The sequence below is a fragment of the Gallinula chloropus genome (genome assembly GCF_964237585.1).
Source record: "Gallinula chloropus genome assembly, chromosome: 28".
NCBI classification, from domain to species: Eukaryota; Metazoa; Chordata; class Aves; order Gruiformes; family Rallidae; genus Gallinula; species Gallinula chloropus.
In genome coordinates, this window is record NC_140113.1 from 5,919,381 (window position 1) to 5,947,297 (window position 27,917).

Genomic DNA, 27,917 nt, shown 5'->3' on the forward strand with positions numbered 1-27,917 from the left:
ACGCCCCTACCCCCGCCCACTGGGCAGCTCGCCTGCCGTTGATTGGGCGAAGCGGCTGCCCATCAAATAGAGGCGGAGGATGCCGGCGGCGCCCGGGCGGAAGCCCCGCCTCCATGCGTGAGGCGACGTAGCTATTGGCGGCGGGCGGGTGCCTCTCTGGTGGCGTCGGTTTCCGGTTCCGCGGGGCGGGCGCCGGGGGGTGGCGGGGCTGCTGCCTGTGAGTGACACACAATGAGGCGAGCGGCGGCGGCGGGGCCGTGAGGGGCCGCGACCGAGGAGGCGGCGGCCGAGGCGGCGGGGAGGGGGGTGGGGGGGACGGAGAGCGGCTCCGCTCATAGAGCGGGGGGGAAGAGAAGGGGGGGACAAGAGACCCCCCCCCGCCGACCGCCCAGCGAAGCCGCCGCGGCGGGAGCGAGCGAGCGAGCGGGGCCCGCGGCGCTGCGCCCAGCCATGGACAATCAGGTGAGGGGAGCGGCGGCGCCAGCCCTGCCGCGCCGCTGCGGGGGTGGGGCCCCTCGGGGCCGCCCCGCGTGGGGGGCACGCGTGGGGAGGGGCTGGGTGTCCCCCCCAATGCACCGGGAAGGGGGCGGGGGGGGGGGGCTGCCCTGGGTGGGCCCCCATCCTGGAGAACGGGGAGGGGGGGTAGGTGATTGCCCCGGCGGTGTTGGGGGTTATCGCCCCCCCCCCCCCTTTTTGAGGAGGCGCACCTCCTCCTCCTCCTCACACCCCCTTTTTGGGGAGGGGTGCTCAGCCCCTTCGCTGGCGGCCGCGCTGCAGCCTCGCCCGCGGTGGGGGGTGGCAGCAGCAGCAGCATTTCCCGCAAATTCCTGCCCGGGCTTATTTACGGGGAGGGGTGGTGCCGGCGTTACTACCCCGCATCAGCCGCGGTACAAAGGGTTAATGCCACCGAGAGAGTTATTACCGCTCCGGGGAGGCGGTGGGAAGCCGCCCGTTAGCGGCCGGGCCGCTGCGGTGCTGCAGCAGGCGGGGATGGAGCCTGGAAGTTTACCTGAGGTGATGTGGAGCCGGCTGGCTCAGGCCTTTTGTGTGCGTGTGAGCTTGGGAACAGGTTACCTCCGAGCCCGAGGTTCAGGAGGTGAGCCCCGCTATCCGCTGAATAATCACCCAGAGGAGAGCGAATGGAAGCCGGTTATGGCTTTCAGGCAATTAGCACATCAAACAAAAAGCAGAACAGCCTTCAGAATGTTTACTGAGAAGTTGAAAAGCAGACTCCTTTTGTATTATTACAAATTGTTTGAATGGGATCCTGATTTCCCTTTGTTGAGAGACAAGCTTGGAGAAAAGCCCCTCCATTTTCAGTGGAGCAACTTTGGCTGGGTGTTCTGTTATAGGAGATCTTATTTTCGAGTGTGTTTCAACTTCTGGCTTAATTCATAGCAATTGTTAATTGGACCGATGTGTGAGGAGTATAGCGAGTATCACTTTCACTCTCAGCTAAACAGTTATCTTTTAGGCTTAATTTTGTTCTCTTCCATGCAGCCCCATCTGTTTCTCAGCTAAAATTCCTCAGCCGTTTCAACTAGAAAGGCAAATTTTGTAGACTTGACAGTCGTTTGCACCTCTCTGGAGATGGGTAGTAACTGGCACCAGTAGCACGATTTAAAGGGTAATTATGGAGTGGGTAACGTGAAGCTGCAGAGCAGACTGCAGCAGTTGATGTGAACGCTGTGGGAAGGATCCCGGGTACAGCCAGCCTGCGAGCACGCTGCTCTGCAAACTTGGGGTTTAGGCAGACGGTCTCCACCTAATGCCCTTCCACTGGAGGAGGGATTGCTGTGCTTTGAGTGAAACACACCTTGCCTTTTGGTCTTATTCCTTAGTGCATGAAAGAACAGCAGAATAACTTCATTTTTAGTGCAGGAGCGAGATGGAGTCAGTTTATATATATAAAGCACAGAATAGAAGGGGGAAAAAAGGCTTGAGAGAAAGGTAGCCTAAAGAAATACTGTCCTAATACAGGTGAAGCAGTTAATTAGGTGAGTTTGTCCCTCAGTCTTAGAGTTTTAGAGTTGGATGGCAGCTGATGGTTTTTTGCCATAAAGATAACCTGAAAGAGTGTCTTAAGGCTTTTAATTGAAATTAGAACTAGACTGCAATTTGGGAGGTCGGGCTTTGATGCCTGGTACTCTGCAGACCTCCTGTGTGATCTCTTTACAAAGAAAAGACTAGTGAGATTGAGTGACTTAAGCTTTTTCAGACCCTATTAACCATGCTATGAAAATCACGTTCCCATTAAATGTCCAGTTGGATATACAAGATATTTTTTGAGCATTAATCATGGCTAAATTCCTTGTTGCAGTTCCTCAGTGGGGAAATGAGGATAATTCTTTTGCTAAATATTTGTTTAGAGTTTGGGAAGCGTTCTTGTCCCATGTTCATTGTCTTAACATCAGTTGTATTACACTGTAATATTGATAATGGCAAATAATGTTCTTTCCCAGTGGTAGCTAAGAACTGCCAGAAAGAACAAGACCCTTCCTTGAAAGGAAGGTGAAGGTGAAGGAGGGGGTAAGGACTAAAACCTGCCCCTTTCTAAAATAAACTTCTACTTGCTGAAGCTGGGGTTTGATGGGTTTAATTTGAGATCACTGTGCTGCTGGTCTGGTTTGTAGATGTACAAAATTAGCCAGTAGTTGGATAGCTTAGGTGTTACTCCTTGTCTCTACAAACCTTCCCTCAGGATTTGCTTTAACTTAAGCCTGAATCACGTTTGCCTTTCCACTGTTACATCTAATTAATTTGCTTTCTTCTGAGTGTGAAGTCCACAACAATATGTGGATCTTCACAATTGATTTAATCTGGTTTTTAAGACATTGACCAGGATTTTTGTGCTTCGAGTGAGACATTCTCCATTAGCCAGTGATTAGAGTAGGATCAGAAGTGCGAGTCAGTTGGGTCGTTTAGTGCTGCATATTATGCAGGCACACTATGTGTTAACATGATCTTTGAAACTGTGTTAAAAGAACACAAGGAACGTCATAGTTTTATTCCAATGGATTTTGTATTCTAGGGAATATCATAATCCACCAATTCATGATCTCATTTTTCCTGGTTTAATACTAGTTTGCTGTGAATTCTGTAAACTGTGAACATCAAGTTCCATCTCTGACACTTCCTAGAAATAAAGATTCTGCAATTAGGACTTTGCTGGCAATTTAGTTGATAAGTGAAGCAGATAAACCTGTTCCCCTTCTAAAGCTGTTTCCTCTGCAGTGCTAATATTAGGAAGAAAATAGGTATGAAATGGCAGTAAGAGCTATTTTTATACCTTTTCTGTTGACAACACTGTAGTTTGTAGAGTTAGATGAACCTCTTATCCGGAGGCTGTTGTATTCCCCCCCTGCAGTGATCTAGCATCTTCTGTCTGTGGGGCTGAGCGTTCTGAATAACACATAAGCTGTTTCATTTTCCTTATGGTCTCACCTCTGCCCTGAAACAGTGCACGGTTCAAGTCAAATTGGAGCTGGGGCACCGAGCCCAACTGAGGAAGAAGCCCACCACCGAAGGGTTCACTCATGACTGGATGGTGTTTGTCCGTGGCCCGGAGCAGTGTGACATCCAGCATTTTGTGGAGAGGGTGGTCTTTCGGCTGCATGAGAGCTTCCCAAAGCCCAAGCGAGGTGAGTGGCATTTTGAAGATGCTTTATTAGGTCTTTTCTGCACGAAAGAGAGTTGTGCAAGTCAAGGTTGTCTTGGACTGTTGCTTTTTAGTGAAAATGTCTGAAAGAGGAGCAAAATGTACATTGTGTGCACTTCAGCTTTAACCTTTACTGTCTTTGTTTGAGAAAGGTCAGGAAGAATGGGACCTTTCTTCTAGTGAAAGGGCTAGAGGTGAGATGATTCCTCCTTTTATTTAAGCCTTAGTACATGCAGGTTCTCAAGACAGTGATCATAGAATGGTCTGGGTTGGAAGGGACCCCAAGGAGCACAGAGCTCTAACCCCCTGCCACAGGCAGGGACACCAACCTCCAGGCCTGGAGCTACACAAGGTTGCCTAGGGCCCCATCCAACCTGGCCTTGAACACCCCCAGGGATGGGGCACCCACCCCCTCTCTGGGCAGCCCCTTCCAGCCCCTCACCACTCTCTCTGTAAAAAAAACTTCCCCCTAATATCTAATTAAAAGCTCCCCTCCTTCAGCTTCACTCCATCCCCCTTGTCCTGCCATTATCTACCCTGGTAGCAGAAGATAGTTCACATTACAAAATGTGAAAAAATGGGTTTGATTTATTAACATTCACCAACATGAGCTGGAAGGGTGGGATTGGTGAGAGATGCTCGTGTGCACAGACGCTGGAGCATGTCAGCTTTTGTCATTAAGTAGCCATCAGGATTCCTGCAATTCCTGGTCTCATGTGCCAGGTCAGGTAGTGTTAAACCCAGCAGAAGGCAGTGCTGCCAGAGGGGTGATGGTCTCTGCTGCTGGCTGCACCTCCCAGCTGCAGGTACGTGTGTGAGCCCTGTGCAGTCAGCGTGGCTGGGCAGAGGATGCTACTTGTGGTCTTGTTTTCTCCTGGATCTGTTCGTGGCTCTTCCTGGCTGTGCAGCAGTGGGAACCTTACTCTTGGCACAGGGCAGCAGAAACGCACAGCTGAGGTGGAGGAGCTGGAATTGCCCTGTTCAGCAGCAGCAAAGGTTGTGTAACTGCATCTGCAGTCCTGTTCTGTAGGGTTACCAGGGGTGCTGGCTGCCTGAGAGCGTTGCTGGTAATGAGTTTGTAATGCATATTCTTTGAACTGTTTCTTTGGAAGACAGCTGGTCACACAGGATATCTTAGGACTTCCTGCTACGTTGTTATTTGTGGGAGGGAGTCCACAGTGGAAGGTAACTCAGAGGTGTTCAGCTCCTAAGGATGTGAGTCCAGCCTGGATGTTAATAGCACCTCCTTCAAATGGACACAGTAAAACTGCTGTGTGACAAGCAAGCGCAATCCTGAGCTGAAAGCTAATTTATAGAGTCAAAGTTACAATCTGTTGTACTACAGTTCTTTTCATCTGGTGTAATTACTTTCTGCAAGGCACTGTGTTGGGATTGTACGTGGTCTTTGCCATATTACCTGCCTTTAAAGAGACACTTTTATCTGATCTCTGGGCTTTGCATGCTTTCCTTGCTTGCTCGTAAAGCCAGCTTGCTTTTGACCAGAGTATGCCTGGGCTGTGGGTAATGGTATGAAAGATGGATACTATTTCTAGATCTGTTTGATGGGTTTCTTTGGGTGGCTTTGCTTTTACTTGGAGCAAAATCTACCCGTGAAGGTGAGGTTGTGCTGCTCACAGATTGTATAGTCATTCTAATCTGTTAGAATAGAGCAGCGAAGGAACAAAGGCTGCTTGGCAGATAGTCTTAAGATTCCTGCTGCCGTATCAACGCTGCTCTTTGGTTTGGGGCTTTTTCCCTTAAATTATAGGCTGCTTGTATGAAATTCAAGTTAAAGCAAGCGTAGAGATTTTTATTATTTTTAGATTTGCTATTTTTTCCCAGTTGAATTTTGAGTGCAGCTTCCTAGCACCTTAATGATGGTAGAAGTGCTTAGAGCTGGGGATAATAGATCTACAGTAAAGGAAAATAATTTGTGTGCACTCCAGGTTTGAGGTACTGTTTCCTAATCATATTAATTATTTGGAATTCTTCAGAGAAAGTAAAAAGATTTGCACTGCATTCCCTTAATTATTTAATTGACTTTATTTACATATGTTGTAGTGCATAAATTATATGCAAGTGCGTCCGGTTCCTGAGAGGCAAATCTGTCAGTCTCATGTTTCTTGTGGCAGCTGTTACATATAGCTATATCATGGCCAAATAAGCCAGCCTAGAGTCCTTCAAGTCAGCTATAATTATACTGAAACACAGGGGTAGGTGATATCTTGTAGCATAAAGATACAACAGGTAGCAGGCAGGGGAAATTGAGGCAGGACGCGTGTACATTAATTTCTTAGAAGCAATTACCTTCTGTAATTGATGTTTCTGCAGCAGGCAGTGCTGTGACTTTAGCAGCAAACTGTTTAAGCTTTCTCCATTTCCTTGTGTGTGAAATAAATAGCAGCCCTTACCTGCCCTTCAGGTTTGGATGAAGCAGCTTGTAGTATGTTACGTAGTTGTGAAGATTGAGCATTGCAGGAGAGCATTTAAAGGGGGGAAAAAACCCCACAAACCAACCTGCTCACATGGTACAGTGTCTTGACTAATGAACATGGGCATCAGAGTAAATTTAACCTTTCTGTTCTGTTCAGATTCTCACCTTTTGGGTCTTTGCAGGTTTTTTTTGGCAGGACAGCTTTAACTGGCAGTTTGCATTGTTGTGGAACAGCAGAGAAATGTAATTGTATCTCACTGCATAAAGGGGGGGGAGGACATTCTCATGGAGACTCTGGCATGGAGTGTTTTATGTTTCCTTTCCATGGGAGGAGCTAAGAACACATTTCCATGTCCTTAACTAAGTCCATCACCACCATCTTATTTTAATTTTTTTTCTTTGCAAAGGTCAGTGTTTTAAATATGTCCTGAAGTTGTCAGAGGCCCATTTCTCATCTTGCAACTCCTTTTTGACTCAGATTAAGTTGCATTATATTCAAAGCTAATGTGTGTTCTCTTTTTCAGTGTGCAAGGAGCCCCCTTACAAAGTGGAGGAGTCTGGCTACGCTGGCTTCATTATGCCCATTGAAGTGTACTTCAAAAATAAGGTAGAATCTGATTTCTGGTCTTCTAATTGTTTTGAGCTGTGCCAGAGCCTGAAACTGCCTGACAGGAAGACTCTAAATTATGGGACTGGTTTATGTGTGTGTTTTTTATTAGTCTAATAAATAGAATTTAACTGGGAGTTGGAAGCTCCTGCTAGACTTCAAAAGAAAACTTTTGGCAGAAATGGAATTGTATAGAAAGGTAATATCAGGACAGTGTGATGGTCCTAGAGATTGGGAACAGAGATTGTACTGCTTGTGAGGAGGGAATACTAAAGGAGTTTAAACTACTTTATGCAAATAGGGAAGTAAATAAGTGTAAACCACTGATTTCTACACACACTTGTAAATACTGTATTGACTGGCAATATATATAAAAATATTTTTATTTATAATCTTATTGAAGTACCTGTGCTGGTATAAAACCCAACACAAACATTTGCATATATAGGACAGGTATCTACCACTGTGTTAAAAATATTGTTGTACTCTTCCAAAAAGAAAGCACTAAATATTTTAAATCTTAATGCCAATGAGTGTGTAGAAGTTAAATTTTAGGATTTATGGCTTAGTTTAAGTCTTGTCACAGGAGTCACATGCTGCATGAATTGAAGACGGTTGTGACAATAGGGATTTGGGCAACTAGGCTTCAGTTAAGGTGTTTAGCTAAATATGAATACTGAATCTTTCTGGGTTTGATAACTACTTAAAAAAAACCCATATTTGATTATTATCTCTAAGAGGGAACGTAGATAAACTGAAACTTGACCATTAAGTCACATCTCTCTGACACACTCTCAGCCTCAGCCCCCGACCCTCGAAGCACAAGCCATTACCCCAGGATTTGTTGACAGCAGACCACAGACAACAACCTAATTCTATTTAGCTTCCCAGCATCCTTTCCATTGTACCTCCCACAAAGGTATCTGCCTCTTGTTCCCTCCTCACCCCAGGCCAGCACAGCATCCTCTCCTGGTGGTGTAACTTGTGAATAATTAACAGTTTAGTTTGGGGTTTTTGGCATACCACATGGCTCTTACTCCAGTTTCTGAGTCTGAGTAATAAGCCAAATAAAGAGACTGAACCACATGAAGATTTGTCTTGTAAACCTGAGAACGTTTTGCCCACAACTTTCTTTTGGGTGGGATAAACCAAAAGGATGTAAAGAGAAATGGCAGTTAGAGTGAGGGATTCAGGTTGTTGATAGAAGCAGCTTTTATAGCAAACACTGAAAACTAAGAGTTGAAGTCAAAAAAAAAGCCAACCCCAAACCTCAGAAGCTTAAGAGCAGTTTGACTTCTGGTGGCTTTTCTGAGGCTTTGGATGGAAATCAGGAAACTCTTCAGCTGCGCTGTACGTGGTTTAATTCAGGTTCAAAGTAACATTAGGTTTCTGACCAACTTTTTCATGCAGGTTTCTTGTAAGGGGAATCTTGAGTCACTGTGATGGGTGAACAGGGGTTTGTTTCTACTCTTACCTGTTATTTTCCCTTCCTTTCTTCACTTAGTCTTTTCCCACACTTGCCTTTTCCCTGTGGGTCTCCAGTGGCTTCCTTTTTCACAAATCCTCAGAGATTTTGTATCGACTGTGGTCTATTTTCTTGTAGGCTCACTTGTTTGTGGTGAGAGTCACCTGCTTTTTACCTCTTTGTCCTTAATAGTCATACACTCCTCTCACTCAGCTTCTCTAACTGTAACTTGGTCTCACACCCACCAGGGTCATCACTTCTCATTGTTTATCTATAAACACGTGACTGTGGATTTGTTCTTCCTCACATCAGGGATAGGGTGGCTCTTATAAATAAGGGAAATAGGTGGTCTCTGTTCTTGGTGGAAACAATGGAAGTAGCAGTTGATTAGGAAAAGGCAGTTTGGTGTTGGCATTTCAGTCTTCAGAACCCTTAGTAGGAAAACAAAACTGCAAATTTTCAGAATGCTCACCTTTGCCCTGTGTTTTAGATGTATGCCTTCTGGAGAAGTTCTTTTCCCCTTGTAAGCTGATTGACAAATCAGCTAATTAATGCATTTCGGACAGCACCCCCCAGTATTGAATTGGGGCCAGTAGTAGTTGAGGGAAAATGTGATAGCTTCTGCCTTCCAGCATGTGTTTCCAGGTTCAACCATGTATTTGAAGTACATGAGCTGTATTGAAGTGTTTTGACATTTGTTTTTACTGATTAAAAGTAAAATTTTCCATCCTTAAGTCAGCAAATGTTATGTTCCCTACACATCTGGAAGTTAACTCTGGTACTTACCACTGCTGGAAGCTTAGAAGTTGTCTGAGGGTGTGAAGAATGTGGCTCCTCTGCCCACCCTTGCCCAGTGATTGTGCCATCTGGAAATATTAAGAGCTATGATCGTTTTCAACAAGTGGAGTTGAAGGAAACATAAGAGGTAAATACTTCAGTGAAGGTAGAAATGCAGACACAAAAGATGAGCAAAGATTGGGATAGACTAGAAATTAAAGAGACTGGGAAAGAGGAGGAATGGCAGAGGCTTAGAATACAGCCTGTTTTCCTCTGCATTGAAGAATGTGACATTAAAGCACCAAATAAAGAAAAGTCTTCACTACTTTGAGACCATATGTTCACTCTGTAAACCTGTTGATGCTGGTGGGGGATCAGCTGTGGTGTGTGGAGCATATATTGTTCTGAATTTGCTTGAATTGATCACAGCATTTGGGGCTCATCCTTGAATAACTCTTTTCAAGTGGATGTTACGGACTGATTCCTGCCTTGGGTAGAAAATGCTGTCTGGTAGGTGGCTGGGCAGGAGCCCTTGTGGGGTGGGTCTTTCTGGCCATATGCTCCTTACATTCTAGCACATTTTTGTTGATGTGTGTCCTTTCAGTTGAAACAAGAGTGCAAAGGCTTTGGGGGTTGTTTACCGATGCAGATTTAGCTTTGTGAAGGTGAGAGGAGAAAGGATTTAAAAAGGGAGCGAGCTAATCTGTGGAGGTTGATCTTTGCCATGGTTGGCTGATCTTCCCCCCAGTTTAAGCCTCCTTTCTTAGTCGTTTCCTTTCCCTGTTCTAATTTGTTACTAGGATGCTAAATAGTGGTTGTCAGAGCCAGTGTACTCTTTGCTTTGGCTAAAGAAACCGTGTGCCTGTTCACTGCTAAGGAACAGCTTTGCTAAGAATGGCTTAAGAATGTTTTTAATGAACTTCATCAGGGATTTTTTTTTTTTAAGGCAACTTTACATAAAACTGCCTGTTAACTCTTTGTGTGGGGAGTACTTTGTTGTTGTTGTCTGTTTGGAGTAGGAGAGTCAGTGTTCCCAGCCCACTGAAGCTTTTGGTGCCTTTCTGTCAGTCAGGGAAGTGTCAGCAGAGAATTAAAGGTGTGAGAGCTGGTTGTTACCCTCCACACACACACACTTATGCCTTGTTGGCCTGTGTTTGTCCTTCCTGTGCTGTAATTCAGTTCCTCCATAAGTAGTGTGTTGTCACACCATTTGAATTACAGAAGATTTATTCTGAGTATTGCTCTGAACCTGGACAGTTTGTCTACCCCAGCTTTCTGGAGAGCTGCTGTGATGTATCCAGGCTGCAGAACTTGTGGTCTTATTTGATGCTGGTGGCCTGCTAAAGCCTTTGCCTCTGTAACTGAACCTGAAAAACAAACGGCGGGGTCTCAGCGGGTTGGGTGATAGAGCTTTGGAAAGCACAGTTGACTAATGATAGTGGATCATTTGGGATTGTTGGGCTGAAAATGTTAGTATGCTATTTTTGGTTTTAAATCCTTTGTGTTCCTTCCTGTAATGAGGGCTGCTGTTAGTGGCTTCTGCTGCTTGAATCAATACAAACTGGGTACAATAAATGTGTTGCTGTTTTTCTACTGCTCTTCCCCTTCCCTCTCCCCAACTCAATTTCAACGGTCTTGAGGCTTTTTTTTTCATGGCCTCATTGTTGTTGCCAAACACAGCTCTCTGTGGCATATGTTGTAATCTGGAGGCTGTAATACAGGTATGATTTTGGTATTCATTGCATGTTACATGGTTTGAATCCTAATCAAATAAGATCGATGTCCCCCCCCAAATAAAGGGCTGACAATCTGGGATACTTCCATACTCTCTTCTGATATAAGGCAGATGATGTTAATGTACCGTGGCTAAGATGTTGTATTGAAGTCTGTTTACAGATACTACCTCCCAATTTCAGTCTTAGAGATAAAAGGCTTCCAGTGTTTACATAATGGATACCTGTAACTTGGGCTTTTTCTGGTAGTGAAAAGGGAGATAAGCACAGAAAGCAGAGAAATCCATTGGATTTTTCCAGGTAGGTTCAAAATAAAAACATGCATCTTTTACCCCTGCTGCAGTATTTACAGGGGTGATGTATAAAATGCATAGATACTGGTAAAGGGGAAAATTATTTGTGTTTCAAAGTATGAACTTCCCCAAAGGTGAAGATGATCAGAGGGCTGAAGAACCTCCCCTACGAAGAGAGGCTGAGGGAGCTCGTTCAGCCTGGAGAAGAGAAGGCTGTGGGGGGACCTCACTGCAGCCTCCCAGTCCCTGGAGGGAGCAGAGGAACAGGAGGGGAATCAGCTTGTTCAGAGGGGAGATAATGGCAGGACAAGGGGGATGGAGTGAAGCTGGAGGAGGGAAGGGTGAGAGGAGATATTGGGGGGAAGTTCTTTGCAGAGAGAGTGGTGAGAGGCTGGAACAGGCTGCCCAGAGAGGGGGTGGGTGCCCCATCCCTGGGGGTGTCATCATGTCAGGACTGTGTCATCAGGAAGGTACCAGCTTGGGAAATACTCCTGGGGCAGCGTCTGGAAAGCCCCTGTTTGTGTGAGATACTTGGGTTTTACTAAAGAAGTGGCTGTGTTGTTGGGGCAGGGTCTGCACAGGTTTGAGGAAGGGAGGGGAAAGTTTAGCCTGTTAGTATTTACTTGGTGTAGGTGGAAGTTGTGGAAGGAGGGATAAAACTTGTCTTCTTGCCTTGTTTTAAGTGGAAGCATTTCTGCTTGCATTTTTCTGTCTATTCTGTATCATCTTACCAAACCTGCAGCACTTTTTTTTTGTGCTGCTGCTGAGTGGTAAAGTATATTTTTAAACATTTTTCTTTCATAAATGAATACATCCTACCAGTTTACCCATTCTTCTCTCTGAGCAGGCTGTTTTCCTGGCCAAAACACCCAGGTTGTGTGTGTTTCAGTAGCCTTTCAGTGTGGCACAATAGATTGCAGCGCCTGGCAAGGAAACCCTGTCGAATGTAGCAGCTTTACCAGCCATGCCAGCATCACATCATGTATTTGTAAGAGCTGGGAGATGATTAAATGCTTGTCATTGAGCAGCAGCTCTATTTTTCTAATTTTCAAAGTGAAAGGCTTCACTTGGGGGAATGAATGTTATTTTACTTAACCCTATAGAATCCCCCAAAAGGTAAGGGTGTTTGTTGGACTTGTTAGAGTGTAACATAAGGCTACTTGCTTCAGAAAATGAATATTAGGCTATTTGCTTTTAAACATCCTGTCTGGAAGTGGGGTGGAAGACTAGTCAGACGGGTTGTACAAGCCTGGAAGGGGGGTTTTGCTTCTCTAGACGTTAGGCACGGGGTTACAGATAATGACTCTGTCAGGCTGGATCTATGGCAAAAGGGAAGTAGTGTTAGATGTTATAGTTATTGAATAACCATGAGTCTGCTTCCTTGGTGTGCTAGATTTTCCTAGATAATTTTGTTTTATGGCTTTCTAAAAGTGATTTATGAGCTTTGTGTGCACGCTACCAGTGAAATTCTTTTGATTTGTGTTAAGTGGCAAAGGGCACACCCTGCCTTAAAAAACAGGACAAGGAAATTTTAACAAAAGACTTTGAAAAAAAAAAAAATTCCTCCTCTTATGAAAAGTGCCAAAAGAACTTTAACCCTTTACTGCAGAACCTGGGAGAAAAATAAAGCAACTTCAGTGTTTGTCACAGCTCAGTGGCAGTCAGTGCAGGCAGGAAGCTGGAAAACCATAAAAATGAAGTGTGATGTACTGGTGTTGGAGATTGGAAGTGGAGTAGGGGGATTCACTGGGTGGAGGGGAATTTACAGCGGCTGCAAATGAAAGCTTGGCCCTTACTTTGTGGTACACACTTCTACTTTATGTCTCTGGCATCCTGAGATTTAAAGGGCAGATATAAACTGAAGTTCTGAGGTGGCTTGCTGAGAGACCCCATACCAGGTTAACCATTTCATGTCCTTTGAGTTTTAATCTGAATACCCACAGTACCTACCAGTTAGGAATGGATGTGATTCATCCTTTCTAAAGCCTTTCCTGGAAGTGAGGCCTTTAGAAAAGTTTATGGTCTTGGAGAGCAACGAAATACCTACGGAAAGTAAGTCTTTCCCCTTTCCAGTTTTAGTTTCTGACACTGAAGGTTGAATATCAGAAGGTGGAATCATGTAAGAGCCTGGCTTGTGTGTGTAGTTGCTGCTCAAGCAGGAGTAGGTAAAGTGCTGTTGCAGTCTGAGAACAGACTGCCAGGACCTAAGCTCCTGGGGTGGAAAAGCACCTCCACTCCGTTGCAGCTCCAGGCAGTGGGATGTGTCGATCCCAAGGTGGTGTTTAGAAAGGCTTTGAATTACAGCATTGTGGATTCAGAGTGGCTTTCCATTTAAAGTTAGAGGATGTGTAAGTCCAGGTCAATTGAGAGAGATTTTCCTTGGGTTTGGGGTGGTTTTTTCTTCCTTTTTTTTATCTCTCTCTTTTTTTCCTCCTCTCTTGATGGTTGTTTTTGAGAGAACCTTTTAGGGAGGACCGGATGGGTTAAGCTTTGGAGTGTCTTGAGCTGTAATCATTAGCTGTCAGTGAAGGCAGTAAAGGAAAGAATGTTTATTTGCAGCTTTTTGCTTTGAGACTTTTGTACTCGTTCTTTTAGGAGTGCTATAATCTTAACTATTCACTTGGGGCAGGGGGCTTCTGATGGCCTGAGACACGATACAAAGGATATTTTAATGATCATGGTACTTGGCTAGGGCTCAGTTCCCAGGGTGGCTGTGATCTCTGAGCTGGAGGAAAGTCACATTGAAAAACTGTCTTAATTTTGCAAAAAGTGGAAGCTCGTCCACAGAAGTACAGTAAATAATTTAAGGTTTTCTGATGCTTTTAAATCTGTGTAAAAAAATAAAAAGGGGGGGGGGAGGATACTGAAGATAAAAGGGAATGAATCTGCTGCCCCTCTCCTGCTCTGAAAGCAAACAGGCAAATGACAAAGCAGAGCTCTGATAATGTGATGGTGTAACAGACTGAAGCTTCCTCTTGCTGATATGTCCAGGATAATTTATGCTATGTTGTAAACCAGGAATAGCATTTCTAGAAACCATTCTTAGGCCAGGTTTGGATTTCTATTAATCCATCATTTGGGTTTATTAGACTTTGAGGGACCCTCTACAGCTGCTGCTCTGACTCCAGTGTAAGCAGGCACATGCCGAGCTCACTAATGATTCAGTTAATGAGAATGGTGGTGGCAAAAGAGGGAAATGCCAGTGCAGTGCATTCTGCAAGTACTGTTCTTACCATCCATCTGTTTCAGTAGACATTGAACCCTTTCAAGTGTGTGTGGACCCTCCCAAAAGAGGGTCTGAAGCCCCTTGTGTTGGTGGCATGTTCTTGCTTGATAAGGGGAGACAGTTCTGTTGCCTGTGTCTGCTTAGATCTCTGTCTTCCCCAGTTTGGGCACTTAGGACCCAAGACCTCGACTCCCAGGTGAGCTTAGAGTACTGATTTAGTTGTAAACCAGGTGTTGTTACAACAGCTCTTGTTATCAGGGCTGTGGTTTGTACAAGAAATGGCTGCTGTAGCACTGTTAGCATCCACCCAGCAGGAATCAGTGTGGTCTGGAGTCGTTTGATGCTTCAACCTATTTTCAGCAAATCTAATGGCTCAGGCTGCAGCCTGCGGCGCCTGTTCCCTACAACAATGCAGCTGCACCAGGAAACCAAGCTGCTGGGTAGGAATTGTGGAAAAGACTGCTGTGCAGCTGCTTGATGCTGCACACTGAATGAGGCATGTGGGATGCGTTCATGTAAATACCAAATGTACTGTAAGGCTCTGAGGGCTTTGCAGGAGAGTCTCTCTTGCCACATTGTGAGGTTTCATCTTGCAATGCAGAATAGAAGTTAATACTGGGGAAATAGCATCTTGATATTTGGAATACACAAGCAGCATGTGATGCTTGTGATTTTCTGAGGTGAGGGGAAAAAAAGGAAGGGATTCCTTCCATTCTGTACTGCAGACACAGTGTTCACTGTGCTGCTGCAGCAGGTGGAACAGAACCAGTGAGGCGCAGATGATCCCCAACATGCATACCAAACTCTGGATTTCTTCAGTGAAAGTGCCATTGGGAAGTTCAAAAGCCCAGGATATCTTCCCATTCAGCCCCTGCAATATGCATATTGAAAAGGATTTGGCAAAGCAAGTCATTCTTTTACCATTGCATTTAATCTTTTCTCTGTACCCACAGAGATTGTGTGAGTTCAGAAGTTGTTCTTTCCCTAAACAAAGGATTATACTTTTCTTAATATCAATACTTTATAATTCTGTTGCTCCCCAAAGGAGATAGGATCTGAAATTGGATGGAAACAATATAGTGGATAAAGCTTGTGAATTTGCTTTCCTAGGATGACTTGAATGGCTTTAAACAGAGAATTGTCAGTCAGTATCCTTGTCTGTACCTTTCTTGTGCAGTGAAAAGCCACTCCAGTGTTTCTTCTCAATGGTATTTTAGGCACAAATAATTTATTTCCTCACTCTCTGATCTCCTAATGAAAACCTCTATGAACACAACACTCACTTGGCACTTTAGTTGGGATTTTCAGGAATGACTCTTTGAACCCTCTGCCTTAGTGTGCTTGCCAAACTTCTTCCCTTTTCCCAAAGTCTGTTTTGTTTTTAGGAGGAGCCCAAAAAGGTTTGTTTCACATACGACCTGTTCTTAAATTTGGAGGGAAACCCACCTGTGAACCACCTTCGTTGTGAGAAACTGACTTTCAACAACCCCACCAAGGAATTCAGACGTAAACTCATTAAGGCTGGAGGGGTAAGTGCCAAAGGGATTGGGGATCTGAAGAGTCTCTGTTAAAACAGAGTGTGGTAGTTTTACTCTGAGGTTTCTTCTCAGCTGCAGCTCAGCAGGCTGCATTTTCCCATGTTCATCTAAAGGATGAGCCAGCCAATTTTTACTCCTGGTTCTACAACTGCAGCACTTGAAGCAGAACAAAACCATTGCTGGTGTGATCGGTGGCACTTCATTTTCAATTTAAATGAGACCATTAATATCAAAGCACTAAAACTCCTCTGGAAATGGAGATCATCTGTGGATGTTGCATGCTGTCTGTCAGGCAGTTACAGATACCTGTGACCTTCCTAGTGTGAGATGTATCAGCATAGAACAGCTCATGAAAAGGGAGAAGCTTCCAGTCTGTTCCTTGCTCATTTTTGCCACAGGAAAGCTTAATACTTGGCATTTCCTGGTCAGTTAATGTCCTCTAAACCTGAGGTCAGCTTCTTGTGGCTTGGATAATAAAAGATTAAGGAAAAGTGTTGGAATATAGAGTGAAAATGGGTGTGTATGGTTGGAAACATGATAAAATATGATATAGGCTGCTACAGTGGACGAACTCTCACTTCTGGGAGAGTCAAATGCAGTGACAGACTGAAGAAATGATCCTCAAATAACTACAAGATCTAGGCAAATTAATACAGCCACAAAGTGTATCAAGTATTTAGGCAGAGGATGTCATGACTGTATTCTGAGATTCCCCCTTATATAGTAATGTATAATTATGTTCTATTCAGGGACCATTTCAGATTATCTTAATTGCTGGCAGAATTTTCTTCTGAAAAAAACGTTTCTAACATGAAACAAGTGAAAAAAGTAATTGTGGGGACACAAATCTCAAAGTGGCAAGTGGCTTTTCTGTGTTGGACACAGAGGAAGGTGCTTATGGATGGCTGGAATGTAATTTGCTTTCTAGGATTTTCATACTGCATTAATGTATTCCTTATGCATTGATGTGTTCTGTCTGTCAATCTCTTCTGATGCTGATCTAGTGAGGTAAGAAGGCAAGTGTTTCATGGAGCTCAGTGCTCTTGTGTTACCATCTTGTCAGGGAGAGACCCAAAGCTTGTTTCTTCCTTTTTTTTCCTTTCCCTGAATGAGTGAATCCAGCTTCTCCTAAACTGATGAATTCTCACTCATTCCTTCCAGATTTATCTTGCTACCCTTTTGCAGGGTAAGGGCATTTGCAGCAGAACACACAGTTCTTGTCCAGAGCTTTATTGCCTGCTAGTGCTCAGAATATTGGAGTTCCCTTTGGGAAAGATACTTGATATTGCTTGTTGCCTTTCTCTTTTTTTGTGGTTTTAATGTTCTGTAGTTGAGGACCTGCCTTTAAACTGAGCACAACCTAGACAATATCTTTTTATGACCTTTAAGCACAGGGAAAAAACCTCCAAAACATGAATAATAGGGTGTTAATTGAGCAAGTGACTTAACATAATCATGTGTTAATAGTCCATTTGACTCCAGTCATACATAATTTTCCTCCTTTTTATTACTAGGTGATGGTAATGCCAGAAGGAGCAGAAACTGTTTCAAGGCCGAGTCCTGATTATCCCATGTTACCCACAATACCACTCTCTGCCTTCTCTGATCCCAAGAAGACCAAACCATCCCATGGGTCAAAGGTCAGTGAGACATGCTTTGCTGGCATCCCGAGGTGAAGAAGTTCTTCAGGCCTTGCTGTGAAGAGCTTAATTAGCAGCTGGCTTTGGCTTTTAATTCAGAAAACATTTTCCTTGTTCTCTAGTTCACTAGCTAATGGTCTGGAACTTATCATAATTTAGGAGGCCTTTTTATTATTCACTAGACTTCTCTACAGAGCAATTCTGAAAAGAAAATTAAACAGCTATGGCTAGGGTTTTTTTTTTTGGTGAACAGCATCATCTCTCTGATCTGCTGTAGCACATAAAGTTGAATGAAGCCCCCTCTGATTGTTCTGGCTTGTATCCTCGATGCTGAGGAGGAATGACAGGGTTCTTTCCTTGCCCATCCTGTAGAGCTGTACTCTTCTTAAGGCATCTCCTTGCAGCAAAGCTGAGTAGAGTCAGATCTTCCTCTGTTACGACTATGTGAAGTAGATCAGAAGGTCCAGAATACATAAAATACTCTGCAGTTGGTCACAGTAGTGATTTCAAAGTTTGATGGTTGCATCCAGCAATTTCTAGTTGTTGAGACTTCAGAACAAGCTGCTTTTCACTTGTGTGATGAAGCTGGTTTTGTGTGATCCTACATGGAAGGAACAATCCACAGGCACTGTGTTTTGAAGCAGGTCACATGCACGTTATCAGCCAGAACAGTCACAAATATTAACAGCAATTCAGTTTATGGTGTAATTAAATTTTGATTTCCACTTTGTTCAGGGCTCTAACCACTTCTGGCACTTCAGTCACATCTTCTGATGTTGATGGTATGAAACAGAGTAAAGATCACTTATCTTTTAGTGACTGATTTAATTTTGGTCAGGAATTAAGTGTTAGAAAACAGAGAAGACAGAAGTAAAGGGCTCTGACACGTGCACTGTGGAAACTGCTGGTAGCTGAAGGTACCAGAGTCTTCTGCTTCCCTTCCTCAGGTTGGCTTCTGAGGTGCTTGTGTGTCAGCCTGTCTGGTTCATACTCCAGTGTCTCCCCACAAGACCCACTTCTCTAAAGTGTTTTAAATTCATGTATAATCTGCAAAGGGAAGCTACTCCTTTGCCTTCATACATACTTGACTCCTAGGACAGGCAGGGTTCTAGGGATTGGTGTCTTACAGCTCTTGCTAAGGGGATAAAATGCCTGCTGACATCAGGAGTGTGGTATGAGGCACATGTGGAATTGTCAGGTTGCTGTGTTGATGTGGTGAGTTAGGGGCTGCAAACAGCTTGCACTTGGCATGGATGTGATTTAACTCTCAAAAATACTTCCTTTAGCTGATGCTTTGTGTAGCACAGCCTGGGTAGGTTCCTCTCTGCTCTGTCTTCAGATGTTAAACCTGCAGATTAAAGCTGCACACATCTGTAGATGTTAATAGACCTTCTTTTATAGACCATGGAAAAGGAACAGGCATTTTTGAAACATGTTTCCTCCTGTCCTCATGGAGATGTTGAAGTGCCTGCTGTCAGTCTGTCCATCAGCTCTGGGGAGATGTAGATGTCTACCTCAGCGGCAGATGAGTGCGGTAGGGGTGTGTGGGTGGATGTCTGCATGAAACAAACGCTGCAGTGTGATTGATGGGAGTGTGCTTTGTAATTCTGTGCAGAGCTTCAGTTTCATTCCTGGCTTGCATGTTTTAGGATGCTAACAAGGAAAGCAGCAAGGCATCGAAGCCGCACAAGGTAACCAAGGAGCACAGGGAGAGGCCAAGAAAAGACTCTGAGAGTAAAAACTCCTCCAAAGACCTTGAAAGAGAACAAAACAAGCCTTTGAAGGACTCCTCCAGAAAACCAACTGAGAACAAACTGCCTAAGGAGGAGAAGGCACCTCCAAAAGCTGCTTTCAAGGAACCAAAACTGGCCGTGAAGGAGACCAAACTGGAGAACACCTCTCCAAAGGGTGGGCCGCAGCCGGAGTTGAAGTCTTCCAGCAAGAGGCCCTCCAACGTGGAGTCACCAAAGCCTAGTGCCAAAAAACAGAAAAAGAGTAGCTCCAAAGGGGTAAAGAACATCCTGGGGACATCGCCCAGAACCTCGTCTTCCTCGTATCCAGAGAAGAAACAAACCAAGGAGAAGATGAATGCCAAAGTGGAAAAGGTAAAATCTGAAAGTGAGGCCAAGGAGATCAAAAAGCCTGTGGAAATGGAGGAATCCAATTCAGAGGATGAAACTTCCTTCAAGTCAGAGGTGAGTAGGGGGTTGCACTCAAGCAGCATGCTTAAAAATGTCTGGTAAAAACCCTGCTTGGAAAAAGATGTTGAAAAAATTCTCCCTTAGATAAGATAGAGAACCAGCCTGGCAAACACATGGGCTGGGTTATATCTCTGATAAAATTAATTTAAAGAAAATCTTATCAGTATTAATTGTTACTGCCTCCTGTCTCAGGCAGTTCTGCTGAGATTTATCTGCAGGCAGAGTTACCTAAAAGTCAGAGTTTAAGGTTATGCTCTCTGGTTCATCCCTCACAGTAACATTTACAGAGCTGGAGCACAGCAGGGATAGCTACACTTTGTACCTGTTTATGGTAATGTAATGGTTTTGAACAGGATCTTAATACAGAAAAGGAGGAAATCATTTCAGTTTTGTTTCTGAAAAACACACTATTAAAATGTAAATAAAAAACCCCATTCCTGACACAGCCTGTAAGAAATGGGCCATTGGCTAAACCTCAGAATGCAACCACATGCCACTAGACCCAAGTAAGTTGTATTGTAAAACATAAACCAAATGATGTTATTCTACTACTATTTTTAAAAGCTGTCTAAATATTTTTTTTCTTTTTTACAACTCAGAACATTCCTCATCCTCTGTCATTTTCCAAAAAAAGGTGGTGGGGGGAAATGTAGGAGGGGAAAGATACAGTTTAAATCCAAACTCTTGCTCTGTTTTGCTTGTGTATTTTCTATTTGTGGCAAAGAAGCCAGAATGCAAAGCATAATATCCCATGAATTTAACTGCTTCCTGCTGCCCACTTGTAGAAAAAGATCTGGTTTACTAGAATAAATGTTTAGGGACAACTCATACTGTGATTTAATACAGTAAATACTGTTTTTATTTCAGAAAGAAGGGCTGGCTTTTATTTTTGCAAAGGATTCTCAGTAGAAGAGTGGGGTTTTTCCTCCCCACACTGACTAAATGTGTTGCTTGTGCATTAACAAGATGTAGCTCTTCTCCACCTTACACCTGAAGTGCCTCCACGTGTAGCAAGCCTGTTCCATGCCAGACTCACAGCCCTCCCTGCGAGCTCCTGTAGTCCCCTGGTCTCTGTAAAGTCCTGAGCATCTTGTACTTCATTATTTCCTAGGTGCCATCCATCCCCCTGGGACTCCCCGTGCAGCTGGAAGCTGATAGAGCTGTTTAGATTGCTCTGGCACACCACAAATTGGGGTTGTGGTTCCACAGTGTCTGCTGCAGTCGTGTCCTGCCCACCCCCCAAAAGCTCTGGATGCTTCTGTGTCCTCTCTTGCACCAACTCTTGTGTCTGTTGGATGCTTGACAGAGGTATTTGAGTTTGAGCCCAGGAGGAGGGTAGGAATACTCAGTGTGATGGAGAGGGAACCGTGGCAGCTGCCAGTGAGATCAGCTTAGGTTTCTGTGGAACGTGGAGCTGGAGGGTGTAACTGCATAGTGCCTTGTCATCAGCAGAGGGGACTCTCTGAGTTCCTTTTCCACCCTGGGGGGGGGTTCCTCTTGCTCCCAGCGCTGCAGTGTGCTGCTCCCTGGCTGTGCTGGCACAGCTCTGTGTGGCTCTGTGTGGTTGAGCCACATCACTGAAGCCAACGAGCAGCTGGAGGTGGACCGGGGCCCGGAAACTCTTAAATCAGCTTTGCTGCTGCAGCCAACATATTGTGCAACGTGCTCTGGGGCTGCAGCTCCACGGTTGCTTTTGAGTTGACATCTTTGCAGGCTGCTGTTGAAAGGAACAGGCTTGCTCCCATTTGTGCTGCTGGCCTGAGCTCTCCTGTGACTCCTCAATGGCTTCAGAGGAGTTTCTCCTTCCATTTCACCCCCTGCTCACACTTCTCCAGCCTTTTATTTTTTTCCTTTTTATTTTTTGGGGTGTTTTTTTTTTTTCCCTTCCTTCCCCCATCAAATCCAGATCCCTGAACTGGCCTCATGCTTGGCTGCCTGAGCACTGGTGCTGACAAAAGGGAGAGGCTGGGATGTGAGGGCAGGATTGCTCTTCCCCTTTGTCGGTTGTGCTTTGTCGTATCGCGGTGACAGTAGCCACAGCCCGAGCGTATCCAGCTGGGTGCTCCTCAAACAGTTGAAATAACCCACAGGGTTAATGCTGAAAGGAGACACAGAGGCCCATGCAGCTCCCAACTTGTGCTTTTTACCTCCTATTAAGTCATTTTAAGGCAAAACCTGCTAGATTATTAGGAATAAAGGCTGATAGGATTGAATTGTGACTGAGACATGTGAGCTGTGCTCCCTTCCCTTGAGAATATTGCTCTTTATTTTCCTGTTGTGTATAGTCTTAAAAAAAGGCTGCTGCAGTGTGCCAATACACTGATAAATTATTCTCCTTTGCTGCTGAATTACTTAGAAGGGTTTTGTGATACCCCTTTTCCTGCATTCCCCCCCACTTTCATAAAGTTGAATAAATCCAGCAGTACTTGGGTGATAAATTAGAGAGGAGGGTGGTTGTGGGATGAAAGCTATGTTGCTGTTTTCATTTAATACCTGAAGCTGCCTCTTTCTCCCTGTTCACAATGTTTTTATAGTAATGACACTTTCTGTAATGATGTTTATTGATGAGTGGGAATGTGTGATTTTTTTTTTTTTCTAGCATTGGGATTTGGCAGTGGAAGTAATAGGTGGATTCCCAGGAATGGTGCAGTGCAATCAAAATGCAAAATTTCCAGAGCATTACTTTAAAAAAAAACCCCAAAAAACCCCAGTATAATATTATGATACACTGAGGATCCTTAAACTACATCCTACTGAGGAACAAAAAAAACCCCTGTAAGACACCGTGCTGCTGTTGGGGATGAAACAGTTGAATTAACCTTCACTGCCACCTCCTGGTCCTTCAAGCTAAAGCATGTGACTGCTGTACAACATCTGGGCTTATGGTAAAAAACGTACATAGCATCCAGAAATGGTGGTTTTGTGCTGTCATTAGCAGCTGATTACATCCTTGTACCCAGTCCTGCCACACAGTATGCTCCTGGCATTTCTGTGGGCACTCAGTGGAGCTCAGAGTCACAAGAGCTTGGTTGCTATCTGTTGTGTTATCACAATCAAGTGGAAAGAGTGCAGTGGATCACTCAGCCTGGTGTAGAAACAGCTGCTTTGAGGGGATAGTAATCAATTCGAACTGATTTTGGAGTCAGGTCAGCTGAGGAGGGAGAGCATCCTTTTTCAGTGATGAGTACAGGGTGTTCAGAGGGAACGCTGGTGGGTTACAGATAAATATACTGATTATTCTGGGCTGTAAGTGATCCATCCTTCATGTTTCAAAGTTAAGGGGGGTTTCCACTTTGAGATCTCATCACTTGAGGCTGTTGGAAATCGGTGGTGTGAAGGGTGTTGGGGGGAGCTGGTGCTGCTGCTGCCCAGCAGTGCTGAGCCACAGGATGTTTCACAAATGTTGCCTTTATTCACCTCACATCTTACGTATTTTCTGTAATTCATTCAGCAGTGTATGATGATGTACAGTGCTCAGATGCTTCTGTCTCCCTGTGCTTTGTGCTGAGTGCTGGTTTTCTGGATTAGAAAGGTTAAGATTCTTTTTCTCTTTTCCCTTTTATGGGGGGTTAAGTCTGTCCAGTCCAGCCCTTCCAACTCCAGCTCCAGCTCCGACTCCAGCTCTGACTCTGATTTCGAGCCCTCTCAGAACCACAGTCAAGGTGTGTATTGCAAGAAATAAAAACTGTTAAAATCTTCCTTGCATGACCTTAAAAGGCTCATTAGATCTCTTTTCCCAGCACCAAATAGAAAGCTAACACAGTTTCTTGTACTCAACCATGTGCTGAAGCTGTGATGCTTCATCAAGACAAGGCAATAATGTCACAGCACAGTCATGAGCAAGTATTTCTCTTGCTTTGACAGTTAATTTATGAGGAGGTTATCTCTCTGGATTTGGTTCTTTCCCTGTTGACTTTGGGTTCTGCCTCAGTTTATAAATGTGTTTGCTGCTGCTTGATCTGTAGTGCCACCAGGATGGTTCTCCAATCTCATATATGCTTTATTAGAAATTAAAATGTGACATTCATCACTTTGCCAGTGTGTAACAGCTTCTGTTCCAGATCCCTCCTCCCATAATCCAAAGAGAGAAACTGTGGCAACAGTAAAGGGTCCAACTCCAAGCAACTGCTACAAATTCTGCCTGGAGAGATGTTTAAAATAGAGAAAATGGGTCCTTTTGTTTTCATTTCAGAAGAGGGTGGGAGGATGGGGATGGGGGGTTAGGGTGACTTTATAGCAGTTGTAAAGTCTGTCAGCTCTGCTGGAGTTCAGAGAGCAGAACACAGGCCCTGTAGCCAAAACCCAGACAGCAGTGATGCCTTCCTGAGGAGTCTGGCTGTACCTCTATGATAACTCACCCAGTTTGCACCACACAGCTTGGATGGAGCTTTGAGTTCCTTTCTCCCTTCTGCCCCCAGGCCCCCTGCGCTCCATGGTGGAAGATCTGCAGTCAGAGGAGTCTGACGACGACGACAGCTCCTCTGGAGAGGAGGCAGCAGTCAAAGCAAACCCAGTCAGCCGGGATTCCAGGTGGTAACAAAGCAGGAAGAAAGATGCTTGTTGAGCCTTTTTTTTGCCTTCCACATTGGGGTGTTTTTGCATGGGGAGGGATCAAAGCCATGGGGCTGTGTGAGAGGAAAGGGTGACAACAGAAGGGGCAGATGTGTGGGGTGCTTAGCCCTGCTGGGGACACAGAGTCCATTCAAACCTCAGGATGAGAACAGAATTGGATGAGGAGGGATCAGCTGAGCCTCAAAGAGAGGAAGCCACTGGGAAGTGGTGTGTGTTGAGCTTGCAGGTGTTAGTGACTGACCCCTGTAAAATAGTCACCTAATTGTCATCTTCAGATCTCTGCTGAGCTGAATGGTGTGTGGCACCTTTGATCTGCAGAGATTAGAGTAGTTCTGTGGAGGCTGTCAGCATGAGTGCTGCTCTTACTGTGTTTTACTGGTACAGAACTGGGAAATCTTAGTCTCTGCCCATAGTCTGTGCTGACAGTGGGTTACTTGACTCCTCTGGGACTTGGTTAACAGCTGCTTCCTGCTTTAGTCAATGGAAATAGTTGAATTTCATCCTTCTCTCCTCAGGAAATGCTCTTGTCTCAGGCTGAATATTTGAAACCAAATGCTTGGCCCAGATAGCAGCTACAGCTTGCAAATGGTGCCTGTGTTTACCAAAAACAACCCCAAAAGTTCTGTTGTTGCACTTTGTCCTTACCAAATAAACAGGAGTGAAAAGACACTGAAGGATATGACTTTATACCTGTAGGGGATAGGTAATAAGCATTTCAAGCTCATCAAAATTGGGATACCTGCTGTAGTACATTTGTGGGGCCACAAGAAGAGGGAGAATAAATTGGAAATCTCAAAGGTCCCAGAAGGTGGGGGTTTTGCCAGTGAGGTGTTGGTGAGGCACTCAGTGGTCTTGGAATGAATCCTCACAGTGATGGGCTGCTGCTTGTGAAAATCAGCTGGAACTTCCTCAGGGGGGACTTGATACACCAGAGCTGCAACGTGCAAGTTCAAACTCCCTGCTCTGCCTGCCTGGGGAATGGAAGGTGGTGAAAGTGATGTCATCTGGGGGAAAAAAAGGGCTGCTTGGAAATTACAGACTGACCCTGTCTTCCAGCCGACTTAGTAGCCTGTAAGAAAGAGTCTCACTGAACTCTGCGGTTCAGCTGACAGCCAGGTACCTCTCCTGTGAGGTGGTGATGCTAATTCTCTGCTGGTTGTTTTTCAGACTGAGCCTTAGTGACAGTGACAGCGATAACAGCGCCGACTCCTGCCTGCCGAGTCGAGAGCCACCTCCCGGCCAGAAGCTGCCCCCAGCGAATAACAAGGTACCGCATCCTCCCTGCCCAGGCTCCTCCTCTTCCTGGTTCAGTCCAGGGGGTTGGGTCAGACTTGCACCAAATTTCCCCCATTTCACTGTCCTTATTTCTCTCTGTTCAGTGCTCTGCATCCAAACCATCAAACCACTCTGTTGCCCTAACTAATTCTGGTCCCTAATGCTGATTTATTTTACCCACAGGCATCTGGAAGAAAAAGCCCAGAGTCTTGTAACAAGCCAGAGAAGATCCTGAAGAAGGGAACATATGACAAGGTGTGTTTGGGGATTTGCATTGGACACTCACTAATGTTTCTGTGTAGAAAACCAGTTTGAACCAGTCTGGCCTTGTTCACATTGTTCTGTCTTGGGTTATAGTGAAAAACAGCTGTTGAAGGGACAGACTTCAGAGCCTGGCACTGCAGAAGGGGTGTGCTATAAATAGGTGGACTCCCAGGTCTTCTCCACATGCAAAATGATCTTTCAGATGTAAAGACTGTTGGATGCTCTGCTTGAACTGAAACCTTTGTTCAATGAAACTCTCTCCTTCCTTGCTTCCAAGGAGAGCAGAGCAGTGCACATGCTCCTACATCATGGTGAACTCAAGTAAATAGCCAAACCCCAGTTGTCCAGCAAGATCTTCCACAGTGATTTATTTTCTTCCCATAAAGAATTCAGTCAAATGAGAACATACTACTGCTCCTTGGCCTGATTTCAGGGCCTTGCAGCGATGGGAGGAGCAGTTTGCAGCTCTCACTTGTGCATTAACACTTCTTCCACAAGCAAATGCAGCACAGTGAATGGCTTAACATTAGGTGTGGGACCTTGGAGATGTTTGCACCTCAGTCTGCTGCTAGCAGCAGCATCTTCCACTGTTAACCACAGCTGAGATGGCCTGTCTGGGGCAAGGTCTGGGGGTAGTTGTATCTTTTATTAGATTAATTAATACAAATAGAAGGGGGGCACCCACTGAAGAGAGGCCCTGACATGCCATCAGCTTTTCCAACTGTCAGAGGTTTTATAAGAGACTCTGGCTGTCCCAGCAAGCATGGCATGCTGTATTGGGTGTGTTAGCAGGAAGAAGCCTTTTCTCTGCATGAATGTGCTGGGGAGGGGGGTGTATTTCCCAAATTATTTTGGAGGGGAAGGTAGTTTAGTGGTATTTTTTGTCAGGGTTGTTTTTGTCTTGGTACAATTACTTAAATGAGTTGAGGGCTTTTTGGTACAGACAGAAACAACTCTGGGTCAGCTTTACAGACTGAGAATCTATCCCCTGTGAGCAATAATGTGCCAACAGAAACCTGCCTTAAATAAAATCAGAAAAGCCAAACCATCCTTATGTGAGAACAGAGAGAATGGTGAGCTTGAATCCTGCATCTCCCATGGCAGTGTGTGTAAAACAGAGTGTATCCAGAGAATCCCTCTCCTTAACACACAGCGTTGTGCTATAGATTGCTGGGGTGCTGGTCACTGAGCACCAGTGCAGTTATTTTTAGGTAATGAGTGATTTATTAGTGTAACCTGTTGATGAAGAACTCTCACTGCAGTTCAGCAAGCTGAATGGATGGAGGAGGCAGGAAAAAATTCTGGGGAAAATTGGGAACGTGTCTGAAAGGGCCTCAGGTTCCTCTTACACTCAATAGAGATGTCACTTTGGCAGCTGCAAACGTGCCAGGTGTGTCAGTGTTTCTGTTCTTGGCTCCTCTGCAGGCCTACACTGATGAGCTAGTGGAGCTGCACAGGCGACTCATGGCACTACGGGAGCGCAACGTGCTGCAGCAGGTAGAGACCCTTCCTCAGCTTTCTCTGGTGACCTCCGACCCCTGCGACCCCTTCCTGAGGGGCTGGGTTGCTCTGACAGCAAAGTTACTTAGAAAAAATAAAGTAAACCCAGATATGCAGGTAAAGGTGTTGGAAGAGATCAGACTCACAGAGCTGTAGGGGTGGGAAGGGACCCGCAGAGCCCATGGGGTCCAACCCCCTGCCCAAGCAGGGTCCCTGGGACAGGGCACACAGGTCGGTGTCCAGACGGGGCTGGAATCTCTCCAGAGAAGGAGACTCCACACCCCCTGGGCAGCCTGGACCAGGGCTCCCTCACCCTCACTGGGAAGAAGTTCTTCCCCAGATTGGGGGGGAACTCCCTGTGCTCCAACTTGGAGCCTGACCAGGGCAGAGTAGAGGGACATGTGAGAGGAGCTGGATTGCTGTGCTGGGAGATGTTCTCACCCCTCAGGCTATTCCAGAGGGATGAGAAAAGGGCAGGATGGGTTGCTGTGTGTGTGCCTTTCTGTGCTCAGCCTTCCCGGGGTCCCTGTGTACATCCTTCCTTGTCCCCTTCCTGTGCAGATTGTAAATCTCATTGAGGAAACCGGGCATTTCAACGTTACCAACACAACCTTTGACTTTGACCTCTTCTCCTTGGATGAGACGACCGTCCGCAAGCTGCAGAGCTACCTGGAGGCGGTGGCGACATGACGCTTGGCCTCAGGACCTGCTTTGGAATCCAGAAACCCCCTTGA

General features: G+C 45.2%; 1 protein-coding gene across 1 annotated transcript; it reads left to right on the plus strand.

Moving 5' to 3' along the window:
* Positions 1 to 990: 990 nt before the first annotated feature.
* On the plus strand, positions 991 to 27,873 carry MLLT1 (MLLT1 super elongation complex subunit; the record flags this gene model as incomplete). Its single annotated transcript, XM_084276377.1, has 12 exons — positions 991 to 1,014; positions 3,461 to 3,641; positions 6,617 to 6,699; positions 15,579 to 15,722; positions 17,246 to 17,371; positions 19,021 to 19,566; positions 23,147 to 23,234; positions 23,991 to 24,102; positions 25,312 to 25,411; positions 25,603 to 25,674; positions 27,109 to 27,180; positions 27,745 to 27,873. The coding sequence occupies 12 exons, from the start codon at positions 991 to 993 to the stop codon at positions 27,871 to 27,873; spliced, it is 1,677 nt and encodes a 558-aa protein (XP_084132503.1).
* Between the last annotated feature and the right edge of the window lie 44 nt (positions 27,874 to 27,917).